This window comes from Phaethon aethereus, assembly GCF_964289735.1.
Source record: "Phaethon aethereus genome assembly, chromosome: 14".
Classification (NCBI taxonomy): Eukaryota; Metazoa; Chordata; class Aves; order Phaethontiformes; family Phaethontidae; genus Phaethon; species Phaethon aethereus.
In genome coordinates, this window is record NC_138590.1 from 3,970,218 (window position 1) to 3,986,052 (window position 15,835).

The following is a 15,835-nucleotide window of genomic DNA, read 5'->3' on the forward strand; positions in this document are numbered from 1 at the left end:
TAAGTACCAAAACTATCTTTAAAACCCTGTGAGGCAAAGTAGTCTTCAAAAGTAAAAAACAGCAAAAGCCGACAGAAACAGGTTTTAAAATGCAAAAAACTATGCTCATGAGACCCGTTTTGTTTTCTCTTAAGCCCACAATAACATTCCAAAACGCTTTGCATTTGAAGACCCAGCTACCTGGCATGCGGTAGGGCTGCAGTCACAGTGGCAGGAGAGGACCAGAGCTCTCCTGCTCCCATTTGCCTGACACTCACGCTTCGCTGCTTGTTGACATGAGCCCCAGTGCTGGCTTGTCAGCTAGGGACAGAGAACTGGGAGACAACGCTGGAGCCGAGAGGTGACCCTTCTCTAATCACTTACCAGTTACTCACTGCAAACTCCTGTGGAGACGCAGCATGGGACAGTAACGGCACAGGCTGGCTTAGCGTGTTTTAACACTTCAAAACATGGAGACTATTCAGCTGAGCATGGTGTTAACCACTGTACTGGGTTTGCGTGGCCAGGTTTTGGCACCAGGGTGCTACAGGGGTGGCTGCTGTGAGCAGCTGCCAGAAGCTTCCCCTGTGCCCGACAGAGCCAACGCCAGCCGGCTCCAGGACGGACCCGCCGCCGGCCAAGGCCGAGCCCGTCAGCGACGGTGGCAGCGCCGCTGGGGAACACGGTTAAGAAGAGGGAAAAACCTGCACGACTGCAGCCGGAGAGAGGAGTGAGAATGTGTGAGAGGAGCAGCCCCGCAGCCCCCAGCCCAGAGCAGGAGGGGCAGGAGGGCTCCGGGCGCCGGAGCAGAGGGTCCCCGGCAGCCCCCGGGGAAGCCCCCGGGGAGGCCGGCTGTGCCCCTGCGGCCATGGAGCTCCACAGGGGAGCAGATCTGCACCCGCACCCGGGGAGGGCCCCACACCGGAGCAGGGGGATGCCCGAAGGAGGCCGTGACCCCGTGGGCAGCCCGCGCTGGAGCAGTAGTACTATTGGAGCAGTAGTTTTACCCCAGTAATGTTCTTTCACATACTGGAATACATTTCTTCATCACCAAAAACTAAATAATTTAAAAAAAAACACCTATTTTTTACTATTTTTGTGAACCTTTTGGATGCAAACAATTTTAAATAAAAGAATAGCAACTTGTGTTTTAGATAATTAACTGGATCAACCACAGATACTGAAATGCAATCATGACTTCTTAGATGCTCCTGAGAAGGTAAATGACTTTAGATATCCATGTTTTGAGTAGAAGGATATGCACAAACTTTCCATGTAAATGCCGCTCAAAGACAATGAAAAAAATACTAAAAAAAAAAAAAAATTCTTTGCTTTGGGAGAGGGCAGAATATTAACACGTGTTCATTAATCTCCACACACTGCTGCATCTGAACCAATATTCATGAAAATTATTCTGCATTGTCTTTTAGAACATCACACTAGAAAAATGCAAATTGCTACACAGAGGCCTAATTGGAACGTGAAGGCTAAAATTCAGAATAACTCACCAACTGATAAACATTAAATACAGTGAGCATCGCATTACTTTACTCCGTTTAAACGGAGTCTTAACAAATACAATAGTCAGAGTTACAACTCATTCATAAATTCTGGAAGTTACAGGCACAATATTTAGGTCTTATTCCTATGGCATGCAGACTGGTTCATGACAGGTGTGTTGTTTGCTTTGAGGTGGAAGAGAGTATTAAGCATCTCAAAGGAAAGAATTATGAAAATCCTTTGGGACTTCTGCCAAAATTTCTTTGCATTGGTTATGTACTTCAAAAGGACAGAACAAAGGTAGAAAATTTTCAGCTTAATGAAAAGAAGCTTTGAAGAAACAGAGCACATTATATAAACCAACAAAAGTTTGGTTTATTCATTTTTAGTCTTTAAAGACTTTTCGTGTCATAATCCCATTTTTCCCTTGGTTTTGGCATATACCTCTTCTTTAATGATGTAATTTAAGTGAAATACTTGCAAATACTTTCTACTCCAGACATCTACCATTCCTACATTGGAAAACATCCCAAACCTATGAAACAAGGCACTCCCAAATGCAGTAAAAATTAGTTTCATGTATGCAAATTTTTATAGAATTTATACCCTGTGTATTTCTTTCCATTCTGAGCAATGAGTTCAAAGTCCAAAGAAATTTGCAGATGAACATCAGAAAATCAGTTACTTCTATAAGGTCACTCTAGGAAGACCCAGCTATATGTTGGATATAAAAGATATGAAGGATCAACGATAAACTTTCAATTCTGAAGTTTGGTAATTTTCAAATGCACAGTACGATATGTATTATATGGAAATATAACATTTCTAATATTGCTAGTATAGTTAATACAGCTAGCTACATTTTGTAATGGTTGCATTATCTATGAACTTGTGCATCAGCCATCTCCTAGAATTTTCTAGAATGTCTATCACTATCATACAATATAGTGCATATTTTTCCCTGTATATTTGTAATGCAGTGAAGCTTTTGATTCTGGGGTTTCTAACTGAAGATTCAAATAAAAAAAAATAAATTGTGCAATTCTGTTTGTGCTGCTAGAATACATTTCATTACTGCTGAGTTTTTAATGGTGCCTAGTGCATACAAGAAAGATAGGAAAAATATGAAAAATAAGAATTTTCTTCCAAATCAGGCTAACATTATAATGTAACATGGACTATGCCTTTTATAATAAATTCTGTGGCAGGAATATAGATGATTAATATGAAATTTTAATTGCTATAACAGTAGAGATTTAGAAATATAATACTTTCTAATGCCCTGTAAAAATAATGCTAACAGAGGGGAAGGGTAGGAAGGAACAGCAATCAATAGCACTCTCTTTTCCAAAATAGAAACTCTGTAAACTATGCCTGACCACAACAAAATGGTTTCTGTTTGTTCACTCTTCCCTGTCCCCTCTTCCCAGTCAGAAGCTGCCATCTGCAATCAGAACCATTAAAAAGGGCATGTTGCACAAAACCCCTTGTTTCAATGAATTAAGCGGCGTTGAGGGTGGCAATGGATGCTGACTGCGTTGGAGCGCTGATGTGTTCACTCACTGAATGGAAATACTTACTAGACAGAGCAAGACTTCTAAAACCAAAGCTGATGGAGCCATGAGTTGATGGTAACAACAGAGGTGGTTAGACAAAGGTAACACCTCGCTAGTGACATCAGCTACCAGAGCAGATACTACTATCAGAGACATTTTGTGTATTTTTTTTTTTTACACACAAAAAAAGGTCATATGAGGACTAAATAGGTACTATAAAGGTGAACGTGCACTCTGGAAAATTTAACTGAAATTTTGACGTGAACCATTAAACATTTTTATCTTCATTTTTCTGTTGATGCAAGACTGGCTTATGTTTCATTCAAGCTAAATAAAATTAAGAGGAAAAAAGCCATGACTTCCAAGTTGAAAAAGGGACTTCTGCTGGTGCAAAAAAGAAAAAACCCTTCTTTCCTAGTTTTGCATTCATAAAAATAAGGACACTGCTGACAGTTAAGACATGTCTGGTAAATAGAAAGGTCATTTAATTATTGTATTTTTATATAACAACAAAGCAAATGTTAATTCACATTTGAACTTAAGTTTTTTATTTGATACCTACATCTCTATCCATATGGACAGATAATATTTGGCTTCAAAATTGAACTACTGTCAAATATTTGCTTCCTTAAAAATCCTTGTGAATCAAATAAATGGCAAATCAACTAGCTGGATGTTCTTCAGTATAAAATAGGAACGGGTGTGCAAAGACACTTGTTCTTTGGTGCAAAGGTACTTAGATTGCTTATGGAAAGTCACGTTATCTGCTGATTATTCACCCTTATTTAACACCCTGGGGGTATGCATATAATACTTTGTTTTGAAACACAGAAATTTTCAGTCGAGCAGAATTAGCATTTTTTGGATTGAATAAGATGGTACAATTACCACTAAAGGTAAAAGCAAAGTGTACTGCGAAGTCCCAAAATTGTCCTATTTACCAGAAATGAAATATACTTCTGAGACATTTATTGAGGATACTATGAACGTATATATTGCATGAGTACAGACCACACAAAGTTTTTGTTATAATTAAATCCAAGAAACCAGGGTGACTTTCAGGGAACATTCTTCCCAAAATATATTCTATGATTTTTAATATTTTTGTTTGTTTGTTAAGTGTCTTCTGAAGAACCCATCTCAACTCACACATCCTAAATCCAGAATTCACACATTATTATGTTGCATCTGTTCTGCTATCCTGCAGAAGCCCAGCTGCAAAGCAGTGCTCCAGACAGGTGGTCTGATCTCCACATTTGAGATCAACAAATCCTTAATTGTTTCTTGATACAAAACAGCAAAAATGCCAACATTGCAACCTCCTTTAAAATTGTATGTTGAACATGTCTGAAATCATCTGCAATAGCTGTATTTCCAAAGCAAACCTGTCTTTACTAGTGGCTGCTGGTGATGAAAAAGAGCCAGCCCTACCCCTACACCACCCACCTCCACCCCTGCAAAAAAACCAAGCACCAAAGAGACACAAATCCTCTTACAACCGGGTAGCACGATCCTGACTAGTGAGCATCAGTATGCGCAAGTAGTGTGGATACTGGCTGGCTGACGAGACAGTTCTGCAATCAACTAAGAGAATCCTTATGAATATTATTAAAAATAATATAATATTGAAAGCAAACACAAAAAAAAAAGAGGGAAAAGAGAAAATATAAGCAATTTGCAATCTCACAGATAAGACTTTTTATTGACACAAAATGCAACAGTCAGACCAGCTTCCCTAAGTTATTTTTTCTGTTTTTCTTGTGTACCATCAATATATCTCCTTACACTATCTTAACATGCTCATTCTGAATAAAGATTCTTAAACTATTATACTTCCCACAGTTGCAAGTCTTCAATAACACGATTTACACTTCAGTGAACTTTTTCTAGTTGTAAACACAGAACATGTATCTGGAAGGAAACCTGAGAGGTCTGCTAATCCAGCTCCATATCCCAAGGCAAAACCTGCTCAACTGCTTCAGACAGATGTCTGTTGAGTCCATTCTTTAGAATCTTCAAGTGAGAAGTATCTCCTAGCCTGTCTAGATAATGTTTCAATACACAACTGTGTTTATCTCTAACATGAATTCAAGTCTTTCAAATACAGAAATTGCCTTTTAAAATCTATTTTTCAAATTAAGACTTTTCTTCATTTGTTAATAACCAGATTTGAAAACACCATCCTACAAACAGTGGAAGTAATTCACACATTTACGAAGAACTTTAAGATGTAATTTTTTTTTTTTTAATCTTCACCAGTATGCATCTCTATTTCCCCCATCTCAATATATTCTATTTCTATGGTTTAAATTACCCTTATTCAGGAGTATGACAACAGTTGCCTCTGTTTTAGCTTCCAAATTCTTGAGACATTTTCCTTGCTGCTTATGCTCATAAAGAACTGAATTTTACTCATCCCTTTTTCTTTGAAACAAAAAAATCAACAGTATACAGACTCCTAAGAGGAGACTAGATTGCCTGAAGACTGCTGCATACTAAACAACTGACCCTTGAAGAAACAGTTCTTGTTCAGGGCTTTTTTTAAAAATGAAAATCCATTTGTATCACAGAAACTCTACATGCAATAATTTACTTAAGTTTTTAGATCTGTAGTAGTCACTTATGTAACACAGGCATAGAGCATCTTTCAAAAGTTAGATTAAATTTAGATGCACAACTCCTATTCATATCAAGTGAAACAGCTGGACAGTATTTGTAAAACACATTGAATGAGCTCACTGAAATCTCTGTCACGTTCGGCAACAGCAGAAGCACTTTTCAAGAGCACCTTTTTTCCTAGAATTTTAAAAACAGAGCCCAGTGTAAACAGTTGAGGTTAAGCTGCACTCCATGGGATGCGATTGCCTCAATTCTGGTTTTAGGAAGCATATCCTAGATTTACTGTCATCAGTTTACGTATGTTTGTATTCATAAGGAACCCACTGGTGTGTGTTGTGGCTCTTTTTCCTGCACGCTTGGCTCCTCCTGTGGTAGACTGGGGCACCTGACCACAATGCACCAGAGGGTAGGAATGCGTAGTGGGCTGCCCTCGCTCCACGGGGCTGACTGCGGCAATGAACATGGGGTTGTCAGGCTGGAGCTCTTAACAAAACTGAAAGCTATGCTACTTCCAAATTTTCTCCCAGATCAAAATAACAAAAGCAAGTTTTTTTGTCCCAAATCATTATTTTCCTACATGCATACAAATAAAAAGAGAAATATAGCTATACAGAAAGATTCCACACTGGTTCAAAGTTTTGAATGCATCTCAATGACATTAAGCTTCCCTCAATTGCCAGTTTTCCCCCACTGAAACTTTTGTTGCACTCTAACATTTATTATCAACTAGTTCAAGTGAATACTAAAGAAAAAACATACCAGCATTTGTTTTCATCTGCAGACTTACTGTATGGTTTTTGGGAATCCCTGTGGAACATGAATGTACTGCTTATTTTCATTAAAGCAAATGTTTCTCTCAAACTCCTACATTCCTTTTAAATACAGACACCTCAAGGAAATCCCAAAGATTTGCTCACCTTTGAAGGATACTACATCTCAACATTTTGCCTTAATTTCTCATTGCTATGTTGCATCCAAAAAGCCTAACAACAAAGCAATGGACAAATAATAATGGAAATAAACTTGATTCAGGGTTTTCCTTTGCAAAGCAGCTGCTAAAACAAAAGCTACTTTATGATATTAGCCTGTGGTACCTTAATTGCTAAAATAAAAACACACAAGCACTGCAACAGCGGCACATAGGACTGCTTGTTTGTTTATTAACTAAAAATACTCCAAAACAATGAGGAAAACCAAATATTAAATCTAAAAAGAATCACAGCCCCAGAGGCTGAAACTGTAAAGTCAACTGCTTTATGAAGTATAGAAGTTTCTCATTTACTTTGAGTGAACCACTGCTCATGTTTGCTCACAGCCAAGATACATGGATTTAAAACTAAATATTGTCTCTCTTTTTTGTCTTTTGCTCCTTTTCTAGTGATGCAGAAAAAGTTTCTTGGGACTACAGCAAATGACTTCAGTCCATGCTATTAAAGAACAACTCAGGTAAGGGCAATCCACATGAAGAATTACAGCTCCAAGACCAAACTTTCCACAGGCAGAAAAGACAGAACAGAGAGATGTGGATTTATACTGCAGAGTAGGAAGATTTAAGCCATGACTTCAAAAGACAAAGTTTTTATTAGGAAAATGTTGAAGTTATTTCCCCTTCCACCCCTTACTATTTGTTCCTGCCATTACGTCTCAGTGCTTCAGAGCATTTTAAGAAAATTTTCTACTTTAAGGATAATATAGTATGTCTAGGAGAGACACAGACTACTCTCTTACCATAAAGGCTCTAGAATAGTTTGGCAAAAACGTTGTTAGAAATGATTTGCATAAAGTTGATCCTCAGAAAATGAAGAAGGTCCACTAAAGGACCTCTAGCTTCTCATTTCAATTAATAACATTTTTAGTTTCAAGTGCTTCTCTGAATTCAAGTTTTCACAGTCTGAATGGTTGCAAGACACTGATTTATATGTTTTTTTATTTAAAAAGTAAGTACGAAAAACAGTAAAAGAACCTTTAAAACATTAAAATCTTCAGCTATCAATGACCTGAATAAGTATCGGTAACAGTAGGAAATCAAATTTTAATTTTTAATTGAGGAAATTACACAACATGCTTTGCATTATTCAGACCTTCTTTAGTCCAGTAGCAGCTTTTTTAATAGGTATATGTAGGGTGCCGTTAGAAGGTTTTCAGAGCTTTTATTCATGAAAGAAAAGTTATCTCCCTGACTTGTGCTTTTAAGTCTTGTGAAAACTCTAAGGGTAGAAATTCCTTAGATGGCACTAGTTATTTATTATAACGTTGTTTAGCTTACTCAAAGCCTCCAGGTATTTGACAAGTCACGAATAAAAGAGCAAGCATTAACACATTCCCTTGAACTGCAAGGTTCAGCGCTGAACTGCAAGGTCTCCGGTTTTTTGATAATGTTCTGGAATGCACAGAATTGCCACAGGAAGCTGGCTGAAATCACAGTTCCAGGTTTAGGGTGCTGCTTGAACATTTGGAAGAGCCAGCGTGCACCTTAATAAAGTTTTGACAGATGCACACTCTTTATAGTAGTCTGCGTGGTTTTGGTAGCCTACACATACGGATGTCTACCAGACCTATTTTGTTTGCTTTTAAAAATTACTGACCCATTGTGCAGTAAAAATGATCAAGTGTTATAGAAATGATAGGTTACAAATTAGCTGTTAATAAATGAAAATAGCCTAAGAGACATTATATCGTAAGTATGACAGGGACTTGAAGTTTCCAGCAGGCATAGTTAATAAAAAGAAATTTAAAGTTTGTCAGAAGAAACATCTTTCCCTACGATCCAAAAATCATAATTAACATTACACATATATACATTTGTAAAGTCACACCTTTTGAAGGTACAAAATTTTTAATGAGATAAATGAGGGAAAAGCTCTGCATTTCACACTTGGGGGCCATCATAACTGAGTATAAACTGAATGTTTTACCTTTCTTTTTACTATTGTCTTTTAAACCACTATGTAGCTATCTGTGACTGAGGTATTTTATGTTAAGGACTGAGAGACCGTTACCCGAACGGTTTTTAGCACAGTAAGCCTAAACATTCGCATGCAATAGAGTAGAATCGCTTAGACCAGACAGCAAGTTGAAAGATTAACCTTAAAATATAAACCCCAAGAAATCAAGAAGGCAGAGCCCTAACTTCCTCTGGACCTCACGGTTAGGGTCGATATGTTATTATCTAATGAACAGATTAGATTTTTGTAATTAGTTAAAAAATTTTTTTAACTTAAAACATTTACTCTTAATATATAAGAGTGAAATAGAATAATTTTTTATACTAGTCTTTGTTAGTGTTCTTTCTATCTATAGCACATACCATAATCAGGCAGCATTTAGTGACAAATCCTGATTTTAAAACTGTATTCACATTTTAATAACATTTTAATGAATGTGAAAACTACAGACACTTCCATTTTTATCTGAAGCAAGCCAAACATATGGTAAAATACATGTCCAGTTAGTTAAGTTGCACAGAATTATATTGAGCAAACTAAAAAACCCAACCCCTAATTTTACATTATTTCAGAAAGAACTACTAAAAAATAAAGAAAAATAAATAAATAAATACAGACAGACTTATCAGGAAAGACTACAAGTTAAAAATAAAAATAAATTCTAACTGCTAAATACTCTAGGAATCAAAGTTAAGCTCTTTCTGCCCTACATACACAGGAGTGACACTGTGAAGGCTACGTGCATTACATGAAAGATTGCCTTTCTGAATACACTTATATGACTAAGAAAAAAAAAGAGCTTTTGGCTTGCCAATTCTGAGAGAATCACAGTATAAAATACTCTGTTTGGGTGCCTTATCATAAATAATCAAAGTACGATTTTCCTGTCGTATCAAAGATGACCTAATTCTGACAAACTCAAATCAACAGTCATTGTGATATTGATATAAAGCACCAGAAGGGGCTCTGACAGACCAGAATGATCATACCTGCACATACAAAAGCCTAAACACTTACTTGGACTTCAAAATTCATATTCTCCAGAAATTTCTGGTTCATTGTCTCTGCAAATTTGTTGATGGCTCTCAAGAACACCCTGAAAAAGAAAAGCCATGATAAATGAATGTAATCTCTGGGAATCTATTCCAACCATGAGTGACCATGGAACACATTTAAACAGTGAACACACTAGAAGAAGCAAAGGTCACACATTCATGAATACAGCAGATGACGTTCTGTGCAACGGCATGTTATTTATAGCCTGTTATGCATAAAAAACATTTAAGCACATGATTGTCAAAAAGTTTCTGGGTCTCGACTGAAATATTGAGACTGCGTAATTTCTTTCCCTCTGCTGCATTGCATTGCATTCTTGAGAAAAGAGAGAGAGAAATTCTTTCACAATGTTACCTTCTATGCGACAAAACCAAATCATTTACAAGAGTGTTACTGCCTCCTCCTCACAGGTCTGACAGCTAAAAGAGTTCCTTGTACTTACATTATTAGTTAGGAGCTGCCACTGCATTTTCTCAATTAAAAGATTTTCAGGTTTCCCACAGGTGGTGAGGAGAGGGTGACACCTCTGCCTACCTTCCTCCTCAGGTTGATTATAGAAGCACATTCAAAGCTGAGTGAATAAATAGTTATTTCTTCCGAGAGGAAGAGTGTGAAGATTAGCCATCTATCTTGAAAAGGAGCGCCTATTTATGCTTGTTTTTAATGCAGCAACATTAAGTCACATTTCTAAAGCTAATTTGTCTAACTTTCCAGCACAGTACATTTGTAAAACAAAAATCAACTGTATCTCTAAATATTGATAAAGTTTATGTAAATAATTCAGTTTCATTCAGTTTACAATTCTGGAAAGAAGTGATCCATTTTCCTCCACTTCATAGGTAAAATTTCAGTAAGTTTTAAGTTGAAATGCCTCCACTGTGAGGGCAAAGGTACTGCAACCTGAACAAGGTGAACATAAGGGAAAAACAATCCTAACTGTTCAAATACAATGATTGACTGTCAGGAAAAAGAGCTAAAGGTTATAACAGAGTGGTCCACAAAACCATCTTAGTGTTTAGAAGCATCAGAAAAGGCAATAACTCAATAATTAGAATTATTAGCAAAAGATTAAGAGACCACAGGATATACATGTTACTGTCAAGGGAATGTTGCACCCTTGTGTTGGATTGTGTGGGGTTCTGGTCTCCCATCTCAAAAAGATAAACACAAAAAGTAAAAAAGCGAGAAGAAAACAAGCAAATAAATGTGACAAAGAAATGATCAAACATATTTAATGTGCCTGAGACCTGGTTTCTTTAATCAGGGGACACTATGTGACTGAGGAGGAATATGGTAGAATGTATAAAATCAAAAGTACCATGGAAAGGAGAGACTTATTGTTCACTGTTTCTCATACCAGCATTGGAGAGCACTGAAAAAAATCAGAATGTGCATTCAAAATGAGCAAAAAGAAACAGTTTTTATGCTAGTCTTGCTCAGCTATGCAACTCACTTCTACGGGATGCTGTGAATGCCTGAATTCTATACCGGCCCAAAAGTGATTAGGCACATAAAAGACAAAAATGAAGGGAGGACTACTAAGTGTCAGTGGTCACTAGAGGCTTGCAGAACACAGCAAAGAGTATTACTTCTTCTTCCCAGCTCTGCTGTTATACTGTTCCCTAGGCAGCCATTTATGAGCCACTACCAGAAACAGAATAGTCCGTGAAATGAATTTTAGTCTCACCACAAAAAAAAAAAAAAAAAAAAAAAATTGCAAGGGCTAAATTAGGTTTCTTAATGAGGGAGGTAAAGCAGAAGTTCAGCTTTTGGCAGGCTTATGACAGGGACTCCTATTTAAGCACAAAGCAATAGTCCAGAGAAGCACACTGCTTCATTAGGGCAACAACCTGATGGACTAGATCGAATATTTTGTTACAATTATGGTTTTCCACAAGGACAAAATTCTTTGTCAAAACCTAAAGAATTTATTTTTTTCCATCCACGTACCATTCCCCTGTAATGTTGATGTGATCAAGGAAATAAAGTAATTTATACATGGTGTTACATCTTGCCAAGTCCTTTTGTTTTAATGTGGTCAGAGGGACACTAAAGTTTTAACTACTACAGAAACTGTGGCATTGGAAGGTAACGGACTTCTAAGGGTGCTGTGTTGCTCTACGGCATCACCCTACACATTCAGATGAGCTTCCTTCCAATGGTCTAGGGCACAGCCTGATCTAATCTTCTAACACTAGCCGAGCTAATCTTGCCAGCTGAACTAAGGGTTGAGTGTGTGAAATTCAGTTCAGTGTCATCAAATTCAGAGCGAGTGTCATCAAATCATCTCAAGTTCAAGAAGCCTGGTTTTGCTCAATACTGTTCTTGCAGACTATCACCACTCTCTTAAACAACCTCTGTATAATGACAGAATTGCCCTGTGGATCCACAGCAATTGTAGCCTGTGTTGGTCTGAACAGGCTACTGTACTTTCTTTTCAGTCTTTTATGTGATCGACACTTATTCTGGAAAATGCGATTTCCTCTGCAAGCTGCTCCACACTACCCACAAGAAAATAAACACATTCATCTCTAACGCTTCACTCGCATGGGTACATTTATCTCTACAAAACTGTCTGATGCTTGACACAAACAGTTTAAGATTTTGCAAAAAAAGTGGGGATTCTAAAAAGAACAGTCTACTTTAGACAGCACAAAAAAAAACCCACAACAGAGCTAGGCAGAACTACGGACGCCCACATGTTATTCCGTCTGTCAGCATCCCCGTTGCTCTTCCGAGTACGAGTTTGGGGTCAAGGCCTTTTTAGTGTCATGTCTTTTCTGTAGAACTAGATTCTCCTTTGATTTACAAAGTATATTTCTGGCCAACTCACGTAATCAAGTTCTTCAGCTCCAGCTGCTCAGAGAGTAGCACATCCCTCCACTAAGAAAGTCTTTTGTTGGGGTAGGAGGGGGTATCCTCCGTTTTTGAGACTTTTATTTCCCAGCTTCTGTGTATTTACACACTACTCCAGCACCTATGTTGAAACATGTCACCTAAATATCCTGTTTTGGCAGAATCTGGTATAGTGCTGATCATTTGTCTTACACTGAAAAAAAAAAACAACCCCACACTTTAAGGTGCTTTGTCTTTTAGCACAGAAATATCATGCAAGACACAGTAGAAATAATCATCACTTAAACACACATGAAATTCATTAGTGCAATTATGGGCATACTTCAGGTTTTGAAATTTTTGTGAAGAGCTTGTGGTTTAATGTTAGCCATACATAAAAAGCCCCAAGGACACCTAAGAAATATTGACATACTTACTGTCCAGTAAAAATTACTGATAATATTAGAAATATTTACAGGATTCTATACAATATAATTATATGTAAGCTATCATCTGTGAATATCCCTTTCATTCTCACAGATATTTTTATCTGACATACTGGAATGACACAGTTGCAGGAAGCATGCAATTCTTCCAGGCTGTCAAGTTCCAAATACTTTCATGCACTTGTATTTTGCCTAAAGGGTGTATCTATTTCTGTCACTGGCAGTCACTTAGGCAGTAGGTTTGAATTCCACTCCTGGCTCCTGCCAGTGCCATGCTGTCCGACCTCAGTGATTTCATTGCACCAAAAAGGGGTATTAATTAACTAACCAAAAGTACAAAGCTAAACAGATATTTATAACACACTTCGAGATTTTGATGGAAACAAGGGAAAAGATAATTTTAATTATTACTGAGAGTATATTCCTATTTAAAGAATTAAACATTTCTCCAAAAGGAGATTGTTAAAGTCATTTGATTGGAGAAGTCCTCATTGCTTACACGATTATTCATGACATCAGGTATCAATTTTAACTGATATAATGGGGAAGATACATCTAGAAAAGAGACGGTAAAAAACGTGTGCCCCAGAACAGCTCAGAAAAACACAGTATGTACTGTCTGACATCAGAAGAAGTTACTGAGAAAAATTACTGGAAGGGATTACCTTGCCACAGTGTAATATAACTCAATTTCCCTTGCTTCTATAACAGATGATTGGAGCTTACCTGTTCTCTGAACTTGGGGATCGCTGCTCAGTTTTGCTTTGCAAATTTAGACTGAGCAAAGGACAGGATCTTGATTCCTCATACAGATAATGCCATCAGGTGTTTTTTCTGTTGAACATTCTCCTCTTGTCATATTTTCCCTTAATACTAATCATCGCACAGGGATACAGATATGTTCTTCTAGGAGTTTAATTATGGTAACTTTTTGACAGTTACTTAATATGGACTTAATTTCTCATCAGTTTAAATAATTGTGATCTAAAATTATTGAAATTGCTTTAACCACAATAATTTCCATGATGCTTCCTGACTTTATGGGGATCAATGTTCTAATTTACAGTTCATACCAATCTCTTGGGCCTGAAGATTTATGGATGATCTTCAAAAGCCAAAGTCTCTGGGCTTAATCTGTGTATGAAAAGACAAGGTTTTGGCTTAGGACAGCAACAGAATCAGCATGGTTCAACTGCTGCTATCTCCTTTACCTTCCTAAATTTACTGCTGCTTTGCTTTATTGTATTGTCAGAGAAACTTCTTTCAAATTTTGGCTTGAAAGAAAGCCCAATGAACAGAACCCTGTGCAACTGTATTTATTTTTAAATACATAGATGTATGTTCTAAATAGGGACAGAACAGTACTCTAAGTAACATATAACTGTAAGTAACATCATAATTTAAGACAGAGAAAGATGAAAATTTCTAAGTTACCCTAAGGTAAAAATTTGATTTCAAACTGATTCTCCCTCAAACAAAATAAAACAGAAGGACTGAGATGGAGCACAGAAATAATTTTGTATTCATAAACAACATATTGTTAACCAAAGTAGGATTCCAAGGCTCTTCCTTCGAAGATGATGACTCTATTTAACAGCAAAATAGGTCTGCACATTGTCCTTGCTTTTGAAGTGCAAATAGGTGATAAACCTAAAATATAGAGCTGGAACGCCAAGTTATTTTTAGCAAAACAGAATTAGCGCATCAGCTCCTTGCAGCATAAAACAAAGTGGTGATTACAGTAAAACAGAACAACCCCCCTCCAAAACTTAAATTGGTATTGCCTGTTCTTAGGTGGCTTTGCAAAGGCTGGCCATTTTCTGCACATACTTTCAGACACAGAACACTTCTGAGTCCACAAAATCATTTTTGGAAAGGTGCCAAAATCAGGTACAGAATTAGAAACCTTCCCAAAATCATGAATTGACCTCTCCTCAGATTCTTACACGTGAATTCTTTTAAAGCAGTGGTGCAACGGCAGTGAGATGCTCTTCAATGTCTTTTCAATTTCACAAGATTCTAAAACTTGCGAGTTCACTGCTTCAACTTTGAGATAAGTAATCCAGATACTGAGGTGAAGGCTGAATTAGTTCACTTCGGTATTTATGAGCATCAACTCAAACTCATGTTTGCTATGTCTTCTAACGCTGTGATTACACTGATGTAATGACAGGTGGAAAAAATTTCTACTGGATATTCAGAAATGGAAAAATAGAGATAAGCTGTCTAAGAATATTATTTCCTGTGTTATTGTGAAAGCTTTTACTGAAAGAAACCATTAAAATGCTGGATTTTTTTTTTTTTTTTAATCACACTGAAAACCAATGGAGACATGGACAGTTTTTAAAACTCCGAACTTCTTCCCACAAACCCTGACTGCTTTTCCTTCAGAGAATTTGGTCCACAAATTGAAGCCAGAAGGAGTTACACTAACTTCGGTTTGGCTGGCATTTTTTTAAATTCCCCAAAGGCAGATCAATCAGCACTTTCATCAGTGAATCCTCTACTTGAGCAGATGAGGAATATGAAGGGAGTTCTTCCAAAGCCTAAGAGATGCACTGACTACTATTTTGAAGATCTTTTCTGAGTTCTGATAAACACAGTCTTGCCAGTATGCCAATTATATGAAATCTGGAGTAGGGAATAGCAGAGCTGAAATAATACTGCCGCATAATTTATGTTGACTTGATAGTAGCATCCTCATAAGATACTTTGCAGAAGACACCTGATAGGTATTTTAACATGAAAGAAGCACAAAGGAAAAGCAGCTGAAGTCATCCGATTCTCTTGTCGGCTCGTGTCATCTTTCCTCTTCCGTCCTGTGTGCAAAGCTAGAACGTGGCATGTTAAATAAAGAAGAGACTAGCAAAGCGGGTGAGACCCTATCCAAAATGCTGAT

At 37.3% G+C, this 15,835-nt stretch overlaps 1 protein-coding gene across 1 annotated transcript in view; it reads right to left on the reverse strand.

The window, feature by feature from the left end:
* The window catches only part of DOCK2 (dedicator of cytokinesis 2), a gene marked incomplete at both ends in the record, with an annotated part of 201,114 nt that overhangs the window by 46,989 nt on the left and 138,290 nt on the right, over positions 1–15,835 (reverse strand). Inside the window, one exon of the mRNA XM_082006288.1 lies at positions 9,617–9,695. Coding sequence (XP_081862414.1) covers positions 9,617–9,695 — 79 coding nt within the window. The remainder of the gene's footprint in view (positions 1–9,616; positions 9,696–15,835) is intronic.